Raw genomic sequence first — 14,301 nt, forward strand, 5'->3', positions numbered from 1 at the left:
GGGGAGTGTTGTTTAGACCTCCATCTGAAACTGGAGTCCCATTTCTTTTCATTAGGATGAAAATAACCAGTTTTACAGAAGCAATTTACCTAATAACTTCCACTTTCTGAAGTATATCTAAGAATAAGGAATTAAGCCAAACACGTGCCAGCATTGATGTCAGAGTTACAGGGAAACTCACATAGATGTAGATCATAGAAGTTCTCCCAAGTCCTGACTGACTGTGGGCCCTTAGTTTCTGTTTTGGATTAAGTTCTCTGACGGGATCGTGTTTTGGTTTGCCAAAATGAGATTAAGGACCAGGAGCAGATGCTAAGTGACCAAGTGGTCTGTCAGCAAGGGAGCCGAGGCTAAGGACGACGCAGGGGACAGTGTGGCCTCGTTTGCCTCAGGGATGCAACATGGTGGCCTTATGGAAGCTTTCCCTTGAGGGCCCGGGGCCATGATGAAAAATGTATTTATGAGGGGCCCCTGCTTAAGGTGGCGGGGAAAGTGGGAGGACTCCTTTTTTTTAGATGATTGTCAGTATATCTGCCTTCCAAATGTATCTCCACTAGCTTGTTACCAGAGCATTCCACAGCTTAGGATTTTAGATACAACTTTTTAAAATCCTCTCCTTCGTGCTTCACTTCTGACCCACTTTGTGTTGGCCAGTTACATATTCAGAATTAAGAATTCTCAGTTCTTAATGTTAGAATTAAGATGGCTAAATTCTACGAGTGAATTGATCAATTTAGTGTAAATACAATCTTAACGCCAACGAACAATGTGATTACAGCTAAATTTAAATGTGTGCACGAGAAAGATCATGGCAAAAAGAGAAAAGTTGTTTTAAATAGCAGAATTATGGGTATCTTTTAAGTAATGTTGATTAACAAGCTACATTTTACTATTTTTAGGATAGAATACTACTTTTGGCAGTCATGCCACTGTAAGTCATAGGGTTAAAAACCTGCTCTTTAAATACAGCAGATGCAAGTGTATATCGCTAACATGACAATGGCACTGCATGGAATCTGGAAGAAAGGGAAAACCCTGGAGAACTTAACGTGACTGCTGCATGGTATACCTCAGCAGACCTCCTCTGAGGGCTTGCTGGGGACTAGGCTCTAGGGTGCACTCAGCTCATTTTCTAGTGTGGCCAGCAGACCGAGAAGCATCGTCTTTGGGATGAATGCTGGCAGAGAGCGGCGTCGGTGGCCAGGCTGGAGGGACGGACGTTCCGGGGGGGGTTGGCGGGGGGAAGGTCAGCTGGCACACCAAGGCCCCGTGCACAGGCCCGGGGAAGTCGGGCGCCTTGCAAGGCTCAAGGATAGGTTACAGCAGAAGAGCTTTTTTAAATCAGGAGGAATGGAAACCAAAGACAGGAATTTTAAAAGAATTATAAAGTAACTTTTTCTTTCACATCTGCAACCACCTCCCAAGGGGTCCTCTCAGTAGATACCAAAAAAAAAGGCATCTGTTCCTAAAAACAAAACCTCTTAGCAAAATAGGAATAGGTGGATATTTCCTCATGAGAAGAATTCTTGGATCTCGTAGCCGGAATCTTTACAGTAGTAGAACCATGGAAAGAATGGTGACCCGTACATGTACTCCTGTGCTGTGGGGTAATGGAAGACGGGCCCACTAGCAGAGCGCATGTGCGGGCACTCGCCCAGGGATACCACCAGGCACATGCAGGGACAAAAGCGAGGTGCAGGATTTATAGGCCTAGCATGAACCCTTGTGTGTAAACAAACTTAAAAGTGATTTCATTGTGTATTTGCACATACCTAAGTACAAGCATAAAGGTCTGAGAAGATATATGCTGGACTGGTAAGGAAAGGGTGAAAACACCCTTTTCTTTTTAGTCTGTTTTGCCCTGACCTTGTCTGTTGGAGTATTTTCCCATGTGGATGTATTCATGTGTCATTTGTAGAATGTATATGTGACTGCGCACGTGTGGGTATGTGCACCATCCAGGCCAAAGCTAGCAGCCTATCAGGTGGTAAAAGGCTAAATGTATTTTCATTTGAGTGAAGAATGAGATAAGGATGCTTACCCTTGTGATGCTTATTTGCCATTGTTTTGGAAATGATGAGCCAGGGCTGTTAGACAAGACATAGAAAGAATGGAGAATAAATAACTGGAAAGGAGGAAGCAAAAATGAACATTGGTCGGAGATGAAATGATCAAATTCTCCCTGGAAAGCCACAGAGAATTTCATGGACGAACAGAAACAGCAAATAAACATGTACCTATTCCATGCATGTAGAATTCTATAAATGACTTATTTGGGGAAGGTAATTTAAAGGAATATTTAATAAATGTTTGTCTCTGAGGAGTAGGGAGGGGTTGGAGGGGAAACTTGCTTTCTAATTTTTTTTCACTTTCTCTTTTAAATGAAATTTTATATCGTATTTATATATTAATATAGCAAAAAAACTGGATTAAAAATGCAGTAATCTTTTATTTGGATAATAGCTTTTATTATTGTCTTAATATTTAAGTATTATATAAAGATTTCCTTAAATTTTTTTTGAAACAATAACTTTTCCCCTAATAATCAAGATAAGAAAATTAGGAATACATAGAAAAACCTATAAAATAAAAGGAGAAAAAAGAAAATCCCAGAAAAGGGTAACAGATTTGAATATATGAAACAAAACATCTTGTAACAAAAAGGCACATTTGTGATTAAAAGGAAAATAACAGCATGCAGAAAAAATATTTGCCGTGGCCACATTGCAAGGGAAAGACCTAAGTTTGACTTTAGGGGAGCCAGGGCTTTGAAGCAGAGAAAGGACATAAGACTTTCCAACAAGCCCACTAGGTGATTTTAATATTCATCTTTTGAGGACAGCCACCTTACACATTTATTGTGGTTTATTATTATTATTTTTTTAAGTAATCTCTACGTCCAACGTGGCACTTGGACTCACAACCACAAGATTGAGTCACGTGCTCCACCGACCAACCGTGCCTACCAGGCACCTCTGTTTATCATTATTTTATATTGAAATTACTCCTGGGGCGCCTGGCTGCTTGGTCGGTTAAGTGCGCAACTCTTGATCTTGGGGTTGTGAGTTCAAGTCCCATGTTGGGTGTAGAGATTACTTAAAAAAAAAAAAAAAAGAAAGAAAAAAGGAATTATTCCTATGCCCTGTCTCCCTTCTTGGAGGGGGAGGGACCATGTTTTCTTAATCGTCAGCAACGACCACAGTGCATAGGTCCACAGTGTGTCAAGTAAATGTTACCTGGATGAAACTGAGACCTATGAAGATGGTGGATTCTGCAGGACTTGCTAGATCTAGAGGCTGTGCAAAGATTAGAGTGACTCCTGTATTCCGGTATTCATTCATTCATTTAATAAACTTTCTAAAAGCAACTGCTCCATGCCAGGTGGAATGCTGAGGTCCACTAGAAATACAGTAGCTTTTACTTTGGAGGAATTCAGAGGGAAAGACAGAGGAGCTGGGACTTAACACAGATGTACCCCATGTGAGAAAACCACTCCTGGCATTGTGGGGGGGGTCGCAGAGGACTGCCCCTCCCAGCCTCTGCAGGTGGAGGTGGGAGGAGTGGAAGACTCCCTGTCTGGTGTCAGTCTTCAAGACTGAAAATGAGTCGGCCGGTTAACATGGGGAAGGGAGAGGAAGATGGGCTGAGGCCACAAAGAACAGTCTGGTGTTGGGTGTGTGTCAGGAGCAAACCACAGGTAAGTGTTTCTGGGGCTTTTATTCATTGAGTACTGCTTACTGATTCATTTATTTTCACGAAACTTGATTTGAAGGTGGAGAGGTTGGAGGCTGAAGAGGAAGGGAGGCTCTAGGTCATAGAGAACCTTACTCGATATGCCACACTTTGCACTTCATCTTCAGGGAGTGGGGAGCCACTGAAGGACTTGACGCCGGCATGGGATTTGTGTCTGGGATGGCTCCTTTAGGTGGCTGTGTGCAGGATGGGTCAGAGGGTACGGGGCTGTGGAATTCAGGAGCTCCTGAGGAGACTGCTGTGGTCATCTGCGTGAGAGAGTAACGCCTGAACAGGCCAGCACGGGATAGGTACAATTAAGAAATATTTGGAAGGAAAAACTGGCATTGCACCTGCTAGTTGACCAGATGTGGAGAGTGTAGGAGAAGGGAAGAGTCCAGGAGGACTCCCAGGCTTCTGTTTCCCCGTGGGGCCACCAGTCGAGACAGACTCTGAGAGGATAAGCAGGCGTGGCATGGAGAGATGATCCACTCAGGTGGTGGCTGAAAATGGGAAATGCAGGAGGTGGCTCGGGGCAGAAGATGAGTTTAGCTGTGGCAGTTCAACAGGAGGTGGGGTAGCCAGGCGGTGATGTGGTGGACAGTCCCAAGTTAAGAGGGAAAGTGTGGGCCCGAGAGCTCGAGCACCATTGAGACTTCCTCGGCAGAGGGTATAGAATGGACTAGAAGTGGTTTCAAGATGGAACTCCTCACATCAAATTTAACAAGTTGGGAGAAAGCAAAGGAACACATTAAGAAACCAAAAGAGAAGTAGGAGGAAAACCAGATGAGAGAGGGTACTTCCAGAAGCTGTGGGAGGAGGCAAATTTTGTGAAGAAAGAACTTCAAAGTTTCAGATATCACAGAGAGGTCAGATAAAATAAAAACCAGCTGACTGTTAGATTTGGCAGCAAGGGTGTTATTGGTGACCTTGGCAAGAAGAGTTTCAATAGAGAGAGAGGAGCAGAAACCAAATTGCAGTGGTTGAAGAATGAATGGGAGATAAAGTAAGGATGGAACATGTAGGCAGTTCTTTCAGGAGGAAACAGAGCTGAAGCCAGAGTGGGAAGAAAGAGGCTTTATTGCCTTGTCAAGAACAGAAAGACTACTTGCTTTTTTCCTATGTAAGAGAAGCGATTATGTTATTTCCCAGTTAATTTTGTAAAGAATATTATGTGGTTCTCTGCTAGGTTTCCAGAGATTATTGTATGTATTGAAATTATTACCAAAATAAGATAGAGCTGTAAGCTACTTTAAAGAGCAGGAGTTGAACTCAGGTAGCCTTATCTTTAGACACAAAGTATGTGTAGCCTGTGTCCATAGGTTGATGAAAGGCATGGCAATAAATTGACTTAAATGATTGTGCAGAGCCAAATCCTTTAAAAAGTAACGGAAATTCCAGAATATTTTCTAGTTTATACTTGGTGATTTCTTTTCTCAGAAAGGATTATGGCCCGTAAGTGTTATTTGATTTTAGTTTACTTTAAAAATATTTTAACAGTATACTACTACTATAGGAGTAATAGCGTACATGGTAAGATTTAATTTATATAAGGTTGCATTTCATCGCAGGTACTGATGATGTTGTAGGTCCTGAAGGCATGGAGAAATTTTGTGAAGACATTGGTGTCGAACCCGAAAATGTAAGTCTAACCTATTAAGTTGGGCAAATCAGTTGACTATTTTTCTTAACTCTTTTGTCCCTTGACAAATAAAGCAACGGTAAAGAAGTAATGGTGTGTTAGTTTTGTGAGGCAATCTGGGTAACAAGTTCCAATTCTAATTTGATTTCTAAGCAAAAATTTTTGTTGTAATTGGTATGGTGTAACCAGTCATTTTTTTCTCTTGTTTACGTTCTTGTAAATAAAAGGCATGGTAATAAAGTAATTAAACTAGATGTTTAAAGAGTGGTGTGGGCATGTGTACCTCCATTGAGAGATCAGCTGGGAGACTGAGTCACAGTCTATTCTCTGTTTGTCCCCCTCTATAGTTATTCCAGCCTAATGCAGAGTTTGTCCAGATCTTTGAATAATTAATTATTCATAAGGGTTTTGAGTAGGTTGTAATTATCAAGAATTTTTCATAGCTCTTTCACTTCTGATTGAATTTAACACAGGGTTGCTTTTTAGTATATAAAGGCCCTAAGTATTTCCTTAAAAAATTTAATTAGAAGTTATTTTATATGCTTAATTGTTTTTTCCTAATTCTTATCATGTTGAATATTTTTTCCTGTTCCTACATCATCTCTCTTACACTAAAATGAGAAATGATGCTCATACAAGTGCCTTGGCTCATTAACTATGCAGTTTAATATTGCATTAGCCTCCAATTTAACAAATATGTCTTCGATCCTAAATGAATTTATGATCTAGAAGAGATCTCAAGAGCTCATCCCCCTCATTCAGACTCTTCTTGGCAAGATAGCTGGTGCCTATGTATATATCATGCTCTTAAAGACAACTAGAAATTAAGACTTCACACTTTTTTCTTAAAACTTTTCTTTACCCTTAATATTTCTATGCTTCTGTCCTCCCCCTTACTCCCTGCAACACTACATTTTCTAAAGAGCCTTTAGCTCATTATATGGATTTCTGTCTTGTATTTTTTATTTTAATGTGATCTAGTTCAGGTATCTTAATAAATTATTCAGCTTGCTATAAAGGTTTAGGGACATCTGGGCCAATAGTATTTGCCTGATGTGGTCCATAGACTAGTCATAGACACAAAAAAGAACATTTCACTGGCTTTATGAAGGAAGTTTCCTGATGGCAGCTGGGCCAAGGTTGGCGGAGTGTTTTCTGGACTGAATGGTAAGAAGGGTGAGAGTGAGTTGGGCCTGAGAGCGGACCTAAAGGTTCTACCCAGAGCACAGTCGTCAGCCTAGATCGGAGGGGGCCAGCAGGGCCCGGAGGGGAGGAGATCAGGAGGCCAGGGCAGCCCGCCAGTGTGAGAGGCACTCCGGGAGCATTTACTCTCAGGGGTGGGGAAAGGCCTGTTGGGGGTGGGGGGGAGGGAGTGCTGGTGTGGATTCTAGTTCTTCAAATGCCAGTACTCAGTAACAGAGAGCTGCTGTTATCCTTTTGGGGAGCAGTGATGAGGCCTTTAGTTCTTGATTTCTGTAGGAAAAGAAATAGTCTTGAAATGTCAAATCACACCGAAGTCCAGGAGACCAAATTCAGAATATTATTCTAAAGTACTTATTACTGTACTTCATTTCTAAGACGCCGCTAACAGAAGTTGTATTTTATATCATCACTAAGAAAGAAAAAACGTTGCTAAGTAAACTCTGATATGCATCAATTGTGAATGCATCCCAGTATCAGAAGTGTTAACATTTGAAAAATAAGCAGTAAAGTTGTTTTTTAAAGGCTTGTCTGCACTGTTGACTTAGTACTTTAAAACACTTAAAAGGTAGGTTTTAAAGCCCTCACCTTGCCTGAAGACTTAGAGCTTATGAAATTGAAGCAGGCTTGTAAAATTCAAATCTGCTGTCATTTACTAAGGCAACAGCAAAATCCTTTAAGTAATTAGCATCCTGATTAGCTACCATAAGAAAGGTCCATTTTATGTAAAGAAATACTCATTGCAAATATCAACTTGGCTTTTTAGCCACATTTCTTGCATACTTGTGTGTGTGTTTGTGTGTTTCTGTGTCCTAACCATTGTTTTAACTTAACAAGTGTTTATGTGGAACTTTAAATCTTTCTGATAGAGGATTGAGTATAGATATTGTTTGAGAACATACCAAGTTTGAATTAGGAAATGTGGGTTATTTCACCTAGGTAAATTGATATGTATGCCAGAGTCAGAATTCCAAGAAAAGCTGAGGGATGAGGAGAAATCCACTAATGTGTAAATATTTGGAAGAACATGTCTTTTTGGGAAGTTCTTCTGAGTAGCCCCCTGGTCTTTTAAGTTAAAGTTTTTTAACCTATTAAGGGATGATATTTTGTGATGATGTGTATAATATGTAGAAACATTGGTTTACTGATCAGTGCTAGTAATCTACCTAGTAATCTAGATTTTTTAATCTAAAAAACCTAGTGACTTTAAAAATCGATATGTACTGATTTAATTGAGATTTGATGAAAGGGCTTAGAGATTCAGTGGGTTCTCACGGATAATAATTTCCAAGGTGGAAAACCATAAAGTCAGCATGAAGAGAAAGCTTTTCATTAATCTTGCAGTTATAAATTAGACAAAGCTGGACGTTTTTAGTCTTTGTACAAACTACCTTGTTGGCAAACAAAAGGACAGACTTTCTGAATCTCCCTCATACCATTCTTCTGGAGTACTTAATGTATGTGTGTTGGCTCTCAGGGGCTAATTAAATCATCTCAAGTGATTTCTAATTGACTGCTTGCCTTACTTTTTTCATGTTCTCTCATCCTCTTACCACCATCACCATCTGACCCAGTGGGGCCACATGGATGGTGGATTAATGTTTGGGGAAGTTGTAGTAGTTGAAGCCTTCACGTCCTGTGTAAAGAAATAAAATTAACTGCCAGATGTGGACTATGCTAGTCCCTGGCCAATTTCTGCAGAAACATCTATTTTCTTCCCATTGTTTTTATTGTTGTTTATTGTTACAACAAATGGAGATGTAGCCATTCAGCAGTGTATATGTGATCCCCAGTTCAGGACTTGGGTGTCCCTTAGGTATGGACAACTGTCCAGAGATAACCAGCCCAGAGTGGTAGGATGGTCCTAGCAAAGCCCTGCCCCTCTTTACCTGTCTAGGGCTGACCTACTTTCTTTTTTAGTTATTCCTCACCCTTTCTTGGGTCTTTGAGGTAGACGAGATGGGAAGGCTTCCTCCTCTTCCCCAGTCAGGGATGGGTGGACTCAGCTCTGTCCCTCTGTGGAGTCCTGGACAGTTTGAAGCTGGATGTACCTTTGAAATGTAATTTTGTCTTTACACCTTCAAGCGTTTATTAAACTCACCATCAGGATCTCTGGGCCATCTTTTTCCCTAAAGCAGCTAAGTGATAAGCAGTGCCGGAAACTAGAGTTGTCACAGTTCCTGATGCTTCCAGAGTTTCCGAAGACTCCCTCGAAGCCAGAGTGGTGCCCCACTGAGAAGTGATGGAGCTGGGCCACTCAGCCTGTGCTCAGTCCACGCACAGCGCTTTTTAAGTGGAATTTTGGGCCACTTTCAAATAGTTTTCCTCCAGTGTATACAGTTAAATTCACAAACATTAATGTGTTTGTGATACAACGCCATTATTATCTATGACCTACCACCGACCTTTTTATTTTTTTTAGCCCTCTGCTCTGCACCTGCTCTGTTCACTTAATAAACCTTGGAGATTGTTCCCCGTTTCTGCTGATAGCTCTACTTCTTTTGTCTTAATGGTGGCATAGTATTTCTTTGTGTGGAGAGCATTCAGCAAGGAAGTATTTAATTAGGCCCTTATTAATAGATGTTTGGTTGTTCTCAGTCTTTTGCTACTATAAATAAGACCGCAGGAATGTTATTGAATAATAACATCTTTATGTACATGTGCGGTGTATCTATAACATAACTTTCTGTAAGTGGAATTGCTAAGTTGATAACTGGTTTTAATTTTGGTAAATATTGCAAAATTGCCCTCTGGAGAGGTTAATGGCTTTACACTTCCACCATCATGCATCATAAGAGTTCATGTTCCTCCAAGCCTTTGTCAACAGACTAATTATCAAACTTTTTAGATGTTTTCCGAACTAGAACTCAATTTTGAAGTTACCCTGTTCATATTTCAGTGACTAGACTACCGTGAACAGAAGCATTTGGAAAGTTGTTGATATGTTTTAATTACTGGGATCTGTCATTCTGATTTGATTGGTCTTTCTAATTTTTTGTTTGTTTGTTTTTATACAGGTAGTTATGCTTGTCCTAGCTTGGAAATTGGATGCACAAAACATGGGTTATTTTACTCTACAGGAATGGTTAAAAGGAATGACTTCTCTACAGTAAGTCCTGAGGCTGTCCTGGGCCGGGGGTCTGGGGGGAGGCATCCATGCACTCCCCAGCCGGCTGTTTCCTCCCTGGGATGTCAGGGAGCCCGGGCTGGGTGACTGGAGGAAGCCAAGTGATCTGGCACACTTCACCTGTGGCCATAGGTGTAAAGACCAAATCCCATTTTTATATGGTGAAGAGAGGACATTATGCATAAATTTTAGCAATTAAAATGTTTATATAATGTATATTGTTTATTTTAGTATTCCTCTAGAGCAGATCTGCCCAATAGAAATAGACCAGCCTCTTCTCATAGATGTGAGCCACATATGTAATTTTAAACTTTCTAACAGTCACATTAAAAAAAGTTAAAAGAAACAGGTAAAATTAATTTTAATGTATTTTATTTAACTCCACAAATATCCAAAATGTTATTATTCCAACATATAATCAATATTTTAAAAATTAACGAGCTTTTCTTTTTTTCATATTATATCTTCAAACTCTGGTATATGTTTTACATTTCTGATCCAGCTCAGTTTGTGTTAACTGTATCTGAAGTGCTTGGTAGCCACGTGCATCTAGTGACTACCATATTAGCACAGCCTTAGAGCTTAAAAAGCAAAGGCATATTAGCATCTGGTTTACAGGTAGGGAGAAAAAGTTGACTGAAGTTTAACTTAGAAGTGAAAATATTTGATAGCTGCTATTTTATGTATTCTGATTTTAGTTTTGGGCAAAATTGGAACTTCATTACTCTAGTGATTAAAAAGTAATAATAACAATTCTGTTTGTGTTACCTGAGCCAGAATAAGAAAAAAAACCCAGTGGTTTTATGAGTTCACTTCGCACGCGTGTGTGTGCATGCATGTGTGCGTGTGGGGGGGTGCACACACTAAGAGTTTCATTCAAGAAAACAATTGTTACTCTATTATTGGCATTGAAGGATACAGTTGGGATGGGTGAGTAAATATTTCAGTGGTACTGGAAGATGAAGTGCTGATCCTTAACATGGGAACTTTGATCTAAAGTACTCGGAAGGACTCTTTTTTCACTTTAACTTGGAATAATAGACTTTGATACTTACTGGATTGAAATTGGAGTGGAAATGGTTTTATGGGTTTATTTAAACAATTTGTAATTTGCCAGCTTACTAGCATTGTCCATTTGTTATTGATAAAAATGCTTTCTTTGCCCCTGGCCGTAGTAGTTGGTTATGCACTTCACTGCTCGCTCGTTTGAGCCCATTTGAGGCTGCCGGATGAGGAAGACCGATCAGGCTTTGTCCTGCACATTTTACAAATGAGGAAACTGAGGCTTAGGGATACATGATGTGTTAAAGTAAGTGGCAGAAAGGGGAGGAAAACCCCAGACTTCTGATTCTTTAAGTCACGTTCTTCCTCTAACAGCTGTTGTCTGATGGCAGATGAGTTTTAGGTAAAAGTCAAGTCACCCTTTTACAAATACACTTTCCTGACAGCATGCTCTAGAATTTTAGGGTTAAGTCCTCGGAAATCTCTTTAAAAACTGTGCTTTTGGTGTTGGGCACATGTCCTTGACAATTTCAAGTCTACTCACTCTCCTTGTTTTCCTCGCGGACTTTCTGTGCTGCCTTCTGATCACAGCGCAGGATGGCTGCTCTTTTTTAAGGGTCCTTGTCATGATGAATGCATGGCCACATCAAGATTTTATTTCAAGGTTTCAGAGAAGGCACCATTAATATTTTTCAGGCACATTTTCATTTGTCTTCAGAGGGGGAGGGTATAATATCCATTTTTATGTCATTCTAGATTCTTTTTTACATTTGCCTTTACCAAAGAATGTTACACAATGCCAGGCCTTTCCCATATGAGGGCCACACTGCCTGGGAAGTGTGCAGTTCCCTGGAAGAGGTCTGTGTATGTTCAGGGAGTCTCGGGGGGATTGCAGGGACCCTGCTGGTTCTTTATTGGGAACCCCGCTTAACGCTTGGTGTGACGCACTTGGTGGCAGATGGGTTCCCATAGGAGACGGCCACTTGGTCCTTGCAATTCAGGGTGAAATGACAAGCTGACCCACTCTAAGGACATTGAGGGGCCTGCTTTCTTTTTTTGGCATGAAACCTTGAGATGGCTTTCCCCATCACTGAGGAAGAGATAATTACTCAGAATAACCTTTAAGGTTCTTTATAGTTCAGAATAGTCCAATATCAAGTTGTAAGAACCTTCATTCCCCCTCCCTCAGGCCTCCCTAGATGCGTGATTTGTTCAGCAAGTGTTTGAATGGCCGCAACGTGCCAAGTGCAGTGTTCTACATCCTGGGGAAACAAAATCCACGAACAAGGCAGTCCATTCAGGTCAGGGGTTCGGAAGCGAAGTGCAGGCAGAATATCCAGAAGTAATAAGCCACTTCTCTTTAGGCTTCTTGAAATGATAAAATAAGTACTGTGTTTGTAAGGTATGCATGCCCAGTAAACAAGAATAAGAATGCTTAGAAGCTAATCACTAATATGCTGGTAGAAGATGGAAAGTAGTCCCTCTTCTGAATTACCTATTTTGTCTTCTGTTTTGGATTTTTTTCTTTTTTGCTCTCTTTTGGTTTTATTAAACCTGTCCATTGAAGTGTTTTGAACTCAAACTGGAATTAAAGTGTATATGACAATACCTGTATTTATAATATATTAGTATATTTGATTAAAATGCAAAGTGTAAAAGACTGGTTACAGTGGGAGTGTGCCAGAAACAGAAAGCCCATGGGTTTTGGAGCCAGAGGTTTGAATCCGCTCCACCACTCCCTGGGTGTCTCTGGCAGCGCCTCGCCAGCCGGGAAGGGGAGGCGATGCACTGTGGTCACACCTGGGCTCTCAGCCCCGCTGGGGCCAGTGTTCTGTGAGCGCCGGAAGGAATGACGGCAGCCGGTGGGGACACTCCTTCCCAAGCTCTGCAGATCATTCTCAGCCAGGAGAAGGCACTGCTCGTTTCAGTTGACTGTTTTGTTATTTATCGCCTTGTCCCAACACGTGGGCTTAGGCTTACTTCTGATGAATTAAGCTTATAGGGATGTTTACACTAAACAGAACAAAAGCATGTTAGAGATGTAGCCAACTTTGCATAGAAGTTAGAAGGTGCATAGAAGTTGATGATGGGCTAGAAACATACCTTTGGCTAAGTGAAGGGGTGAAGGCCTTTCCCCGGGTAATGGAGAACTACTTTTCGTTTTAGAACCTTTGAGGTTTATTGTCCTGCTTCCTGGTGCTTCTGAATCTGTTACAGGAGCAAAACTCACATAAGAAATGACCCCACAATAGGTTCACATTTTGTTCTGGGGAGATGATGCCCCTGAGCGGAGTGGCACGGTCTGCCTCTCTTAGGCCGATATGAGTCTTCTCACGTGTGCTACACCGAAAAGCGGGGGGGACGGGCTGAAGATGTGGCTGCTTTCTGGAAAGTCTCAGGCTGGTTGCTTCAACTCCCCAAGCCAGTTTCTTCACAGGCCCTGTTAGAAGGCAATCCCTCTGCACTTGCTCTTGTGGAGTGACCACTAGATGGCAGTCTGTGGTTCTGACGGGGTGACTCAGCGGCCTGCTCCCTGATGGGGGTGGGTCCAGAGGCTCTGTGGGGCAGGGCCCCTTTTAAAGCAGATTAAACCCTTTATTGATGATATTAGCTCTAACCTATGTCACTGTCTTTAGTACATGTATGAAGGGAAAGTTTTACTTTGGGCATTTTATGCTTTACACTCCAGACAGGAACTCTGATCATCTTTCAAACAGAAGGACATCTTTGTCCAGGGTGGTGGCTGGACTCCCAGGCATGCTACTGAACTGCGTTCACGTTTGGCCTTGCAATTCTACCCGAAGACTCACAGCTCCTTCCTTGTCTTGTAGCTGTTGTAGCAGTAGCACTTGTCGAAATGAGTGGTCCCTGCCCTCGGATCTGTTGAGACAAACATCTGTTCTTCTTCCTCTCATTGGGCAGGAGTTAGCTAAACCACCTGCTGGTATCTGGCCAATTTCCTGTGGCTTTGGTCCTTCACCTTCCCTTCCAGTAAAGAGCAGAGACCTTGGCCTTAAATGTTTTGGGGTTAGCTGGTTTCTCTCCTCTTTGACCCTCCCCCATATTATTAATAAAATATTATTAGTTATGTATATATACAATAAAAAATCAAATCATACAGTAGAATGCCCAATGCAAAGTAAGCCCTGCTCCCCTCCTGCCTCCTAGACTCCCACTTACTGCTTCCTTGGATGTCCTTTTAGCCTCTGTTCACCCCCCATTTGGGGTCTGGCACTAGATCTCTAACTAGGCTATCAGCATCTTTTTTTTTTTCTTCCCCAACCTTTCTCCACAGAGATCCAGAGTGAGCTTTTCAAGATGCAAAGCCCAATGATTGTAGTCTCTCCCATGGTAGGGGGTGACTTCAGTTGTTTCTAGGATTCAATTAAAAAAACAAAACAAAACAGTATGGACCACAAAACCCTTTATGGCCTGGCCCCACCTCCCTTTCACTTCCCCTCTTCATCTACCCTGTCTAGTCACAATGGTTTCCTTTTCATCTTTGAACTTGGCATGCCCCTTCTGCCACTGGGCCTTTGCACATGCTGTTCCTTTTATCTGGAAAACCCTCTCTTCTAAAAATATTTAGTGTCTGCTT

General features: G+C 41.5%; 1 protein-coding gene across 3 annotated transcripts in view; it reads left to right on the forward strand.

Moving 5' to 3' along the window:
• Window positions 1-14,301, forward strand: part of DCUN1D4 (defective in cullin neddylation 1 domain containing 4) — a 69,460-nt gene that overhangs the window by 35,537 nt on the left and 19,622 nt on the right. For all 3 annotated transcript variants that reach the window (XM_032400343.1, XM_032400344.1, XM_032400345.1), the window contains exons 6-7: window positions 5,304-5,374; window positions 9,592-9,683. In XM_032400343.1, coding sequence (XP_032256234.1) covers window positions 5,304-5,374; window positions 9,592-9,683 — 163 coding nt within the window. The remainder of the gene's footprint in view (window positions 1-5,303; window positions 5,375-9,591; window positions 9,684-14,301) is intronic.

The sequence above is a fragment of the Phoca vitulina genome, unplaced genomic scaffold (genome assembly GCF_004348235.1).
Source record: "Phoca vitulina isolate PV1807 unplaced genomic scaffold, GSC_HSeal_1.0 scaffold3, whole genome shotgun sequence".
In the NCBI taxonomy this organism is placed as follows: Eukaryota; Metazoa; Chordata; class Mammalia; order Carnivora; family Phocidae; genus Phoca; species Phoca vitulina.